The 13205-nt window shown below is 44.5% G+C and overlaps 1 protein-coding gene across 2 annotated transcripts in view; it reads left to right on the top strand.

The window, feature by feature from the left end:
- The window catches only part of PIK3AP1 (phosphoinositide-3-kinase adaptor protein 1), a 54124-nt gene that overhangs the window by 4245 nt on the left and 36674 nt on the right, over window positions 1–13205 (top strand). For both annotated transcript variants that reach the window (XM_081191620.1, XM_081191621.1), the window contains exons 2-3: window positions 5369–5776; window positions 12188–12339. In XM_081191620.1, the coding sequence (XP_081047746.1) occupies window positions 5369–5776; window positions 12188–12339 (560 nt within the window). The remainder of the gene's footprint in view (window positions 1–5368; window positions 5777–12187; window positions 12340–13205) is intronic.

Below are 13205 nucleotides of genomic sequence, written 5' to 3'. Positions count from 1 at the left end.
CATAAATTTCGCTCATCTAAATTAAGCTTGCTGTCAAGTAAGAACTGCAGTCTTACAGCGCAATCTGCTCTATACATGTCTGTTCAGAAGCAAATCCCACTGACTCCAGTAGGGTTTAGAGGACTGCAGCCTTAATCTCTTATTGTTAGATTTCTTGTATAATTTTACCTGGACTGTCATATGTAGTCAGGGTGTTAAAAGTTTGGGCTGTTGAAATTACCCCCCTCCCTCCCATGCTGGCCTCTAAAACTCTCACTCAGAACAATCTTGACAGTTATGAATCAGCAGTTCAAGGTCCTTTCTTGTTTGGATATGCAGATTGGGTAACACTAATAGTTAGGGATTGTTTTTGGAAGTGATCGAGCTTGGCAGCACTTCTCAGCTTGCTTCACTTGTGTTCACTCGAGTTCCACTGCTGAATTGGGGACTGAGCACTGCCAATTTAAAAAAGGCATTAGACAGGCTTGCTGAGCTTGTTGTTGTAGTCCGATGTAAGCAGCAGAATGGTAGTTTGCATCAGACCGAGCATCATTCCAAGGGTGGCTTCACATATTAGCAGGATAGGATGTGTGCCCTGTGCAAAGCCAGCCACAACTAGCTTTATTTAAATCAATTGTCTTCTCTGCATCCCCAAGTCTGCTAAAGACTGCAGTCTGAGGCAGAAAGCACAAGGGAGTTTCTCTTCCTTTTTTGTCTGTGTGCTTCCGTGAGAGTAATTTACAAAGGGGGAACTCATGCATGTCCCTTATGGCGAGCTGCATGAGCTATTCTCACATGAGGATCACACCCACATTACCCAGAAGCGCATACAAAGGAAGTACAATGCAACTGTATGTGAAATTATAGCTATTTTAATTCCTGTTTATTGTATGCATATCTTGGCATTCAGTGCATCAAATTCCTCAAGGCGGCTCACATTTCAAATAATTTTATGCAACGAGAAGACCTTGCCTGCTTTCCCAAGCTATCACGGCTGTGTTCTAGCAACATAGGACCAAACTACTATACTATGGGAAGAGTCATGGCTGGAATGACTGATGCTGTATCAAAACAGCAGGGAGAAGGCTGCTAACTTAGTGCAGTGTCAAGCCTATGTCAGCACTCACTTCTCAGATCAACTTAGGAGACCCTTGTTGCTGCTTTGAAGCCAATAAAAAATATTGGGAGATCTGATTACAAATCTTCAACATCAAATGCAGTCAGATTCTTATTCACCCTATACTTCCAAGACAATATGAAGTATTAGCTGGACACAGGCAACCATGGCAAAATATAGACAGCTAAAAGTCTTGTAATACCTTGTGGGAGTGCCCGGTCCACCCATTAGGCTACTGCCTTGGGAAATAAAGGTGTAATGAATTGCATGACAGCCTCTTTGAAGGCTGAACACAATGCACCCATAGCCCAGCTCAAGTCATGCTTCATTGGGGCTAGCCCTACCATTAGGCAAAGTGAACCAACCACCTCAGGCAGCAGATGCTGGGTGCCAGTGGTGGCAGCTGCCTTGCTGTTCCTCTTATTTCCCCTCGGGGAAGAGAGCTATGTACCCTATGTGACATATTCTGGCCCCTGCAAGCTAACCTACTGCATTCGTTGTGAAGGATACTACCCCACTTCCAGCAGTGAACTAAGAATCACTTCCCAGTCTAGTCAGCTTCTGTATGTTGACTAAAGAGAGCCGCCATCTTGTTTTTCACCTCAGGGAGCAAAAGGTTTTGGGCCAGCCCTGTGCCACACCCCTACAAAATGAGAAAGGAGTGAAGGGCGATTGAAAGCGCCATGGGACCAGGTTCCTGGGAGCAGATTAACTTTCCCCACGTGTACTTTTCTTCCTGAAAGTTCTTTTTAAAGCCTTTTTGCTCCCTGCGGGGGCTGCTCTGCTCGTGGGGAACTTATCCCATAGCTTTCTGTTTGGCATCTTTCAAAATGGGGAAATGCCCCCTTTGGTGGGGTTATGAACCTCTCATAGGCCTTAGGTACAGAAGTTGACTTATAGAGCAGGCTGAGGTCACAGGAGTGCAGGGCCAGCATAGCTGAGGGAAGAGCTGGAGAGAAAGGAAGTTGGTGTGAGGTAGAAATGGGCTGATGCGAGAGGGCCCCTGATAAGGCCAAGAGAGGGTGTGTGCTATGCAGTGGCGTAGCATGGGGGGTGCAGGGGGGGCCGGCCGCACCGGGCGCAACACCTGGGGGTTAGGGTTAGGGGGCGCAAATCCACGGGTTAGGGGGCGCAAATTACTTGCCTTGCCCCGGGTGCTGACAACCCATGCTACGCCACTGGTGCTATGGCGTGGCTGGGAGTGCATTCCCTCCAACATTTCTCTGATAGAAATAGAGACATTCTGCATCAGGAAGCTTCTCCCGCGTTTGACCTTGCCGCAAACATATACATCATATACACATATTCATCTGCCGCCTTGAGCCAATGACAACCTCTCAGCCTAGCCTACTTCGCAGGATTGTTGTAAAGAAATGTGTGAGGGAAGGGATTATGGACAACACCTTCAACAGATATGGAATGAAATAAAATTTTAGCTGCAAGCTGCCTTGAGTCCCTGTCAGGTGGAAAGGCAGGTGACAACAACAACAACAACAGAAACCTTGAGAATGATCAGGCACATACCAGAGAGTAAATCCTGTTGAACTCAGTGGGACTTAGTTCTGAGTAAAAATGCTTAGGATTGCAGTGTAAGGCTGCCCAGTCTTTACCCAGTTACCTGTGAGTAAGCTCTGTTGAATTCAGTGGGACTTAACTTCTCAGTAGACAGTGCAAGGTTCCATTAATAATAAAGGAATAAGCACTAAATGCATTTTCTTTTTTCTTTTTCTTTTAAATGGTTGCCTGCAATTAAATAATTTAAAGAGGATTGGTGACCTTTTCCTTAAAAATGATAGGAAGGGTTTCGTCGGCCACTTCACCATTTCCTTCATTTGGTGCAGGATTTTTATTTTCAGTATAAACAAGACTCAATTTTTGCACCTACATACACACACCACTTTTAATTGTTCTCTGGGATGTGGAAGGGAGGAAAAAGGAAAACCGGGACATTCTAAGATCAAATCAGAAACCGGGACGGCTTGTGTAATTCCGGGACTGTCCCTGGAAAATAGGGACACTTGGAGGGTATAGGAGTAGATTGAGGGGAGAAGTCCAGAGCCACAATTCGGAGTGGATAGCAGATGGGGAACGAATTATGGATTTGTCCGCAAAGCAGAGACTTGAGGGAGCAATGCTTGCTGAAGAAACTGAATGAAAGAAAAGAAGGACGAGTCATTGAGCATGTCGAACCTCGGCAAAATCTCCCACAAGGTCTCAAGACAGGATGCCATTATTGGAAGGAATGAAGTTGGCAGAGAAGGAAGGGTTGGAGGACTGGACGCTCTGAGAAGTGTAGAGGACGGTCGCATGAGGAATTTTGTCAGGAATGTTGTCACTGCCATGTTAGGACCTGGCAATTGTAAGGGGTACAAAGAGCTCCAAACAGTAAGCCTTGGGAGGTTAATTCAATATATTGATCTAAGCTGCCATGCTTTTCACACAGCAGGCTTCCGGCATAATTGACTTGTGCTAGGATTTACCATTTTAGCAAGTGAGGACTGTCACCCCAACCCTATTCCCTCTTGTCTAGATGTGCCAGGGCCACCAGGTAACAAGGTTTTATAGTTGGACTGTTGTGTTGTATAATCCTATACAGCTTGCTGTTTGTTCCAGGATTTCCAAGCTCGGTAAGTTGTTTTCTCCCAGTTTGCACAAAGATCTCTTCCAAGGTGCAGTTTCCTGAAGAAGCCGTGAAGCTTTGATAGCTTTTGTCAACAATTGCAGTGAATTATTAGCACTACAAGATGTTTTGTTATGCATTGCCAGCTGAACAAATGGTAGTCTTTCTTTTACTTCAGCTGTGCTAAAGTTCACATGGCTAAGCTTTTGTTAAATTTTATGAGTAATTGGCACATCTTTAATGCCAAATCAAGCAATCAGGAGGAAGGAGCTTGAGCTGTTAGCTCCAGAACTCACTGGGAGCTTCATTGAGTTTTCTTGCCATGTATCAACATTATATGTTAATCCCATGATTCTATGCATAAAGGTATAAAAGAACAATTCAGTTTAACAAAAAATGGGGAAATGAAAACCACTTCCTGTGGTTGATCTCACTACTGTTGATCAAATAGCTCCTTCAACCAACAGTTGCCTGGTAAGAGAATCCCTGCTATATTATGTTCAAAAGGAGAGGCTCATATATTTTTTCTGCATCATAAACTGATGGATGCTTTTGTGTAAAGCTTCTTGGAGTAATAATTCTATGAAGAGTGCTTTCTGTGCTCTAAAGAAATGTAGATTACATGTAACACAGCAGCGATTTGAGCAGAATAATATCAGTTCATGTGTCATGCATGAGCATGCTCTGCACATGTCTACGGAACCAAAAGAATTGCTACATTTACTACTTAGAGGCAGATGATTCACAACTATTTATCACATGTAACTGACCGATTTCCAGCACAATGTAAAGACAGAGGATATAACTACTGCTAGATCAAGATATATACTTCTTCTGAGATGAATGCTAAATTATACAGAAGATGTGTCATTTTAATTTTAAGATATTTAAGCAGCCTAAATGGTTTGCGGGATTGTACCTCAATTGCATTGGTAGGTAGGTTGCGCACAAATTGCTAAAAAGTTTTGTTTCACCAGACCTCATTTCTATGGTTACCAAACACTGGTTTGTTCGTAGTCGTTATTGACACACTTCTGTCCTAATCCTGTTTACCTTGCCCGCTGCTGTGAAGCTTGGTGATTTAACTAGGGCAGGTTAAGATGAGCCACAGGTGTAGTGGTTCGAGTGTTAGGCTAGGACCTGGGAGACCAGGGTTCAAGTCCCTTCTCAACCTCCTGCCTTGCAGGAATAATCTTATCTGACATGGGGCTCAAACTCACAACCTTGGGATTATGCTCTATCAACTGAGCAATGTACAAATACAGTGGTGCCCCGCAAGACGAATGCCTCGCAAGACGGAAAACTCGCTAGACGAAAGAGTTTTCCGTTTTGGAGGTGCTTCGCAAAACGAATCTCCTATGGGCTTGCTTCGCAAGACGAAAATGTCTTGCGAGTTCCTGCAGGGTTTTTTTCCTCTCCCCCCCCCCTTTTTCTAAGCCGCTAAGCCACTTATCAGCTGATCCAATAAGCTGATAAACCGCTAAAAGCCGCTAATAGCGCTAATCCTCTAATCCGTCAATGGGCTTGCTTCGCAAGACGAAAAGACCGCTAGACGAAGAGAATCACGGAACGGATTCTTTTCGTCTTGCGAGGCACCACTGTAAACAAGATTCCGTTTGTATAATATGTTTACATTATTTATTCCCTCACAGAAGGACACTCCAGTGCACACAGTGTGCTGATTCTATATGGGAACGACGCCAGCGAATGGTGCAACTACCTTGAGAGCATCTTTCGCTCGTGCCAAGAAGTCTGGAGCTATCAAGTGGAGAGCGGAACTACTATTTCCACCGAGGAGCTGGACCTCTTCAAGAGCAGCAAGTGCATCATTATTCTGCTGTCCTCTGAGCTAGTGGAGAGTTTCTATGTCCCTGGTGTCCTTCAGAGCCTGCAGAAGGTTCTCCAGCCCCCCCATAAAGTGGTGAAGCTGTTCTGCGGAATATCAGAATGTGGGAATTATCAAGAATTCTTCAAGGACTGGTCCCAGTGGAAACAGCTTACCTACGATGATGACCCAGATGTCTATGTCGAAGCTGTCATGAAGGCTATTTCAGAAGGAGGTAACCTGGTAATACCTGTTGAAATGTTTGGATTTTGACTGTGGCTTTAAGTGGCTCATCCGCCTCCTGTTCCATCGTCTCAGTCATGGGTACCTCATCAGTACCTTACAAACCTTATGAAAATTGCTGCCAATATTATAAATTCAGAATGTTTATGGGAAGCTCTATTACCATATCATATATGGATGGTGTTTCTTCCAGTTTATTTAATTAAATCAAATCCAAATCCAAACTCTTAATTATTATTTGCACATATAACTCATCCTTCACTGAATAGTCCTAGGGTTGGCTACAAAAGCAACTCAATTAAAAGCAAGTACAAATCATCATTGATAACATAAAATAAAACTACAAAACTAACCACTAATTAAGTTAATGAAACAGCTGTGCAAAACAGCTGTGTAGGAGGAGAGAAGACATCTGTTCAACCAAAGGTGTGCCATGACCAATCGTTGCAAAGCACGCAACGATGGTGTGAAATGCAACTTGAAGGGGAGGTCATTACCCAAAACCTGGGAGCCACTGCAGAGAAGACTCTCTCATACATGGTATTGCTGCCATCTAAGTCCAAGAGAATAAGAGCCAGAAAACAGGTGATGCCAGCCTTAGTAAGCGAGCATGGATGGAAAATAAAATACTATGTGACCTTATTATATACCAGTATTTGGTAACCATAGAAACGAGGGCTAGTGAAAGTAATGTCAAGTCTTGGTAAAGCCAAACTTCAAAGCTAAACTGCTAAAACATCTGCATGCCTTGAGGGTAGAGCCCTTTAGTGCTGCTGGGACATTGCATTGCCATAACAGGCAATTGGCATGTCTTCTCTACATGAGAACTGCCTACCCACGGAGCCTCCACCTTCCCAGAAATCAAACTCAGTGTTCCCTGCAGTACTCCATAGCCCAAGTGCCAGGGAGTTGAAGAGCACTTGCCCAGTGCTGCTCTTTGGACTCGACCATGCAGGTGGGAACGAAAGCACTGTAATATAATGCCTCCGATGCCCATCCTGAACCTTCGGTCAAAGTGGGTACCATTTTGAATGGTATCAAAAGCCAGTGAGAGATTGTGTAACAGTAACAGGGTCCTCTGTCTCTCAGTAAAAAAATCATCCAACAGGATGACCAAAACTGATTCCAGGCCTGAGCCCAGAATGACATTTCATCCAGGAACACTTGCATTTGCTCCACCACAACCCTCTTCACCATCTTTCCCCCAAAAGTAGTGTTGGCTGGTCGTTACTACACACCATTGGGTCCAGTGTGGGCTGTTTAAGGAGCGGACTCTTTCTGAGCATGCATCAATCACAACATCCTCGGCCCACCTGGTCACCCCACTCTGGCTAGCTTTAAGCAGCCAGGGAGAGCAGGAGCCCCAGAGGGCATGTGGTCAGATGCACTGCTGCAAGTATCCTGTCCACGTCACTGGGCCACACCAACAGGAAACGATCCCTTGAAACTGGGCCAGATGTAGCATTGGGCACTGCAGCCAGATTTGATGAGTTGTTACGAAGTCAAGAGACTTTGTCAGAGCAGCTCAGAGATAGTCACCATGTGCTACAAAGTTCAACATGCCCAAATCTGGGTTAACTAATCTCTGGACCACATGGAACAACTCGACCAGGCAACTCCTTGAGGATACCAGCAGAGAAGTATACCTCAAGGACCGCCTCTTTCCATATGAACCTACCCGGACCCTGAGATCAACTTCTGAGGCCCTTCTTCGTGTGCCTCCTCCTCGAGAGGTCCGGAGGGTGGCAACATGAGAACGGGGCCTTCTCTGCAGTGGCTCCCCATCTGTGGAATGCTCTCCCCAGGCAAGTTTGCCTGGCGGCTTCATTATGCACCTTTAGGCACCTGGCAAATAGGTTCCTCTTTAACCATGCCTTTGACTGATTGACATCCAATAGCCTTTTAAAAAGTGTTGTGGGGGGGCGGGGGGCAATCATGCAGGGTCCCCGGACGTTTGACGGTCTATTGATCCCTGTGCCACCACTATGATCACTTTCCCGCTGCCGCCAACCCATTTCTCGCGGGTACACACTGAGTCCAGACAGTTGTTAACATTAAAACAAATAATCAAGTTTATTTTATAAGCATGAACAAGTTTATGGTTTCAGATAATTTTTCTTGTCAGTTTCTTAATCTTAGTTTCTATACCGGCCTATACCTTTCCTAATAACTGCTAACTGATTATCCCAACTGTCTATCTGACTCCTCCTATCAGTTTCTCTCACTCTCACAACACAACTCGACCAACCCACAGACTTATCCTCCCTCTTCCTTCTCCAACTCCCAATTAACTTTCCAACAACTCTTAACTCTAACTCCTCCCCTTGGGTTCCCACTGGCCAATCGCTTCACACTCATTTAACCCTTTCCTTATGACCCACCTAGGAGGGCAAATGCCACAGGGGGGTTATTGTGTTACTTTTGTTTTGATTATGTATTTTGCGATTTTATTTTGTGATTTGATCTTGTGAACCGCCCTGAGACCTGTGGGCTGTATATAAATTGAATTAACAGCAGCAGCAACAAGAAGAAATATGACTTAACACATATTCGGTTGTATTCAGAGTGAGATTTCCACCACTCGCCATTGTGCTCCAGTTGTTAAGATGCTGAGGAATTGTTGCTAAGGTGTGCCTGCAGGAATGTTCAGCATATGCATTTCAGAGGCTTCAAGCCTAAGCATGCTTACTTCCTGTTTATATTCTACTGACCTTAGCATTCATCCCAGCCCCTTGTGCCCAGAGAGCCAGGCTATAAAATCTGCAAAGAGAGGCCTCGTTCCTGTTGATTCCTAAGGCTGCAAATTTGATCCAAACGATTTGCCAAAATATTTAGCGGGAAAGCTTTGTTACAAACCAAAGTTTAAGTGACAGGATCCTTGTCAGTGGGAATGCCCAGAGAACCAAGTAAATTGCAAGTTCAGCATATTGTGTTGCTTCTGAGCACATGCACCTTAAGAGTTTACAAACCCCAAGCTTCCTGAGTAGAAAATGAAATTTGCGGTACCCATTTCCGAGCAAATATGTTTAGGCTGCGTCTGTAAGCCTAAGAGCTAAAGGTATCATACAAACCACCATCATAGCGAAGTTAAAAATGAATCTTAACCACAAGCAGAGCGATGCTAAAAATATCCCGCTATAAGAATTTGTGGCTTTTGTGGCAGAGATTTAAAAAGGCAAAAACTTAACCAAAATGATACTTCAGAAGTGAAAACTACATAGTGTTCAACCATGTGGGTGATTCTTATCACATTGCTTGGCTCATTAAAAGAGCTGCATGAGTTTGAAAATGTCTGAAAGTCACAGTAGTCTGGTTCAGTTGTTCAGTAGTTTAGCGCAAAGGTTCGCAACTTGCTAGCTTGTTAGTACCTGCTTATTGCAGTTGGAGGTTATATGCCTGTGGAGGTTTGCAACGCACTCAGGAGAGCACATTTTCAAACAGCCCAGATGGAGCAGTAAAGTTCTACTGAGGTCACTGGTGCTGTTCATGTGCACATTTCCATAGTTACATCTTCACGGTAGAAGGCACATAAAAAAGAGGAATCTAAATATATGTTTCCGAAGGACCTTTGATACAGGAACTAAACAGATGCCCTCACTGAGGGCTTTGTTTTCACAGACACAGCGAATGCCAATCTGGACTTCCTAGGGCAGACATATCCAAAGTCCATTTCGGGGGCCTAATTTGGCCCACCGTTTGATTTAATCTAGTCCCCGTGGCAGTACGGTGGTACCTCGGGTTACAGACGCTTCAGGTTACAGACGCTTCAGGTTACAGACTCCACTAACCCAGAAATAATACCTCAAGTTAAGAACTTTGCTTCAGGATGAGAACAGAAATCGTGCTCCGGTGGCGCGGCAGCAGCAGGAGGCCCCATTAGCTAAAGTGGTGCTTCAGGTTAAGAACAGTTTCAGGCTAAGAACAGACCTCCAGAACGAATTAAGTACGTAACCAGAGGTACCACTGTATATGTCCTGGGGCAAAATCCTAAAAAAAAAAAGCAAAAAGCTCAGCTATCCTAAAAAAACCTCAACAACTTTGGTCAGCCCTCAAACATGTCCACTTCATCAAATCTGGCCCTCTTTGTAAAAAGTTTGGACACCCCTGTTAGGGGCAGGGCGTCCTGTTTCAGCACTTGAGGTGAAATGGAAAGCGTCACTCTGACGATGACACCTGCATTGCCCACATGGCATAGGCATCAGTGCCGATTTCGGATGAGACCTCTTGCACTCTGCAAGATCTCTCGTGATTTTGATGAGATAAACACAATCTCAAACAACTTCACTCTCACAAAGACCTGGGATGAATGGAAAGTTGTTATTTTGAACTGGTACTCTTGATATTTAAAGAGACATCTTCTTTAAAGGGGGGGAGAGAAACTAAGGAAAAAACACTGTGTTTGTGAACACTCCATATTTGGTCCAAATATACCTGCACAAGCAGTGACACTTGATGATCATGAACTTCACAGATTTTATTGCCTTAAGGAGCAAATCTCAAACACTGTTCTATAGGGTTCATGTAGTGTCAGAATGCAATCTTCCATTTCACTCTCATTCGTGGGCTACAAAATTTGAGGGGGTGGGGAGAGGTGATTTTTCAAGATGTGGAATGGTAGATGCAGTAGCTGAAACTCGCTGTTGCCACTGGAGCTTTTATTAGCTATTACCCCCACCGCCAAAACTCCCTGAAGCAATACTATGTGATGTTACTGCATCGTTTGACGAAGATGTCTTTAAAAATATTAACGCCCACCATTTCCTCCAGAAGTCCCTGTCAGAGTGCTGCTATTTAATGTCTCTTCAGGGGGCTTTTTTTGGAGGGGGTGGCAGCTGCTGCCAGGCAGGAGGACCTGGCAGTGGCGGGGAAGTGTTTCAGCCACCCCAAAGTTTCACTTACCATCAGCTCAAAATTTGCCAGGGGTTGCTGTTCTCCATCCCCACTATTCACATCTCAAATCAAAAGTCTTCTGTGGAGAATGTGTAGCTCGGCCCTTGTGTGAAACGCTTAATCCTTAGTGCAAACAATACAGAATCAAAATAAAAAAATTCCTTCCAGTAGCACCTTAAAGACCAACTAAGTTAGTTCTTGGTATGAGCTTTCGTGTGCATGCACACTTCTTCAGATACACTGAAACAGAAGTTGCCAGATCCTTCTATATATTGAGAAGGTGGGGAGGGGTATTACTCAGAAGGGTGGTGGGAATGGGAGATTGGCAGATAGCTGAGATGAGCCTGTTGACGACTCTTAACGACTGCAATAGGTCTTACAGGAAAAGGCAAGGGGTGAGAAGGTGAAAAATGGCTTAGTCATGTATAATGAGATAAGAATCCAATGTCTTTGTTCAGACCAGGTCTCTCCATGGTTTTGAGTTTGGTAATGAGTTGCAATTCAGCAGCTTCTCTTTCCAGTCTATTTCTGAAATTCCTTTGTAATAAAACAGCTACTTTGAGATCTTGTATAGAATGTCCTGGGAGATTGAAATGTTCTCCTACTGGTTTCTCTGTTTTGTGATTCTTGATGTCAGATTTATGTCCATTTATTCAGCCATCTGCCAATCTCCCATTCCCACCACCCTTCTGAGTAATACCCCTCCCCACCTTCTCACTATATAGAAGGATCTGGCAACTTCTGTTTCAGTGTATCTGAAGAAGTGTGCATGCACACGAAAGCTCATACCAAGAACTAACTTAGTTGGTCTTTAAGGTGCTACTGGAAGGATTTTTTTTATTTTGACTATGGCAGACCAACACGGCTACCTATCTGTAACTGAATACAGAATCAAGTTGGGGAAACTGTTCTTCCTGGACTGTATATGGGCAAACACTTAAGGAACTTGGGAGGAACTCTGCCTGGAGGCCTGAACCACTTTTTTATGCCCCTTGCTGGCATCTCCAGGACCTAGATGACAGGGGAGGTGTTTCTGTCTCTTGATAGGTGGGTGGAATGGGTGGTGTACCACCCTCTGGAGAGACAAATTCAGGCACAGTGCCTTGACCACTCCTGAGGTGGAGGGAGTGACATGGTAGGCACAGTGGAAGCATCAGAGATTGATTCCGTCACATCCATATCAGGCATTTTGAAAACCCAAAGTGTCATTTTCCCAACTGAATCTGAGTGAAGCCAGTGGGTCACAAACTCATCCAGGCCCCACTTAATTCTGCCTTAGCACCTGCAGCTTAAAATGAGTCCAGTGGCCTAAAGAGCCCACTAATTAGTTAATTCCAACTAATTTATGCTTGAGGCCAATGTAAGATAATCCCTGTGTGCAGAATGTGCATGCTTGCTAGCACTAGCTTTCATTAAACCATTCGACTTCTTTTTAAGGGTCTTTCTTAGTTAATTAGCGAACTTCTGGCTGGACTGCATTGAGAAGTAACATTAACCTTTGCCCTGCACTTAGATTCTGGCTGTGATTCAGTGACTGATGCAGAAGCGGAAGACGACAGAGATGCACACCATTCGTGCAATATTGCAATGAGCCGAGAGCACGGGAACTTGGTGACCAGACTAGGAAGCCTAGTTACAGTGCAGCCTGATCGCATTCGCTGTGGGGTACGGTATGTCTCCATTCTTTCAAAGTTGCTGTGAGAGGGCAAAATGTGTGTGTGATGCTGTGCTGTGAACGCAGCTTGGCTGAGCTATGATTCTCTAGAACCAAGCCTTGCTAAATAACTAGGCTAAATAAGCAATCCTATGAGGAGAGAAATATGTGAAGCAACACCATCCTCTTGGGCATTTTCCTTTCCCAAATATTATTATTTGCAGCGTTGTTTGCATGTGTTTGCCTGCCTGGAATACAACCTGAGGACATTGCATTGCATTTCTCTCTGTGTTATGGGGAGGACATGAGGAATTTGGCGGGTGTTTGGCGTCGCAGTTGTGCTATAACACACCTGCAAATAGTTCTGTTGGCTTTGAGGCAAGCCTAAGGCACAGGTGTTCCTGCTTTTACCTGCTTGTGGAACAACTGAAGTAGCGCACTCATGTTCGGGACTTCATCTTCAGTATTGCCACAGCTACCCAGGCTGGTTTTGCTCTGAACCTCGAATAGCTTTGGAGTTTTGAGTGCTGCAGAATTTAGCTGCATACCTGCATTTACACTTTGGTACCCTTGATTTCTGGGGCAGCTTCCTTGTCTTTCTGCAGTGAAGCAATTTTTTTTACTGTATATTGCTTTAAACCTTATACAGTGGTACCTTGGGTTAAGTACCTAATTCGTTCCGGAGGTCCGTTCTTAACCTGAAACTGTTCTTAACCTGAAGCACCACTTTAGCTAATGGGGCCTCCCGCTGCTGCCGTGCCGCCAGAGCACGATTTCTGTTCTCATCCTGAAGCAAAGTTCTTAATCTGAAGCACTATTTCTGGGTTAGTGGAGTCTGTAACCTGAAGCGTATGTAACCTGAAGCATATGTAACCCG

Source organism: Podarcis bocagei (genome assembly GCF_964188305.1).
Source record: "Podarcis bocagei genome assembly, chromosome: 4".
NCBI lineage: Eukaryota > Metazoa > Chordata > Lepidosauria > Squamata > Lacertidae > Podarcis > Podarcis bocagei.
The sequence above is the reverse complement of the archived record's forward strand: the minus strand, read 5'-3'. Positions and strand labels throughout refer to the sequence as shown.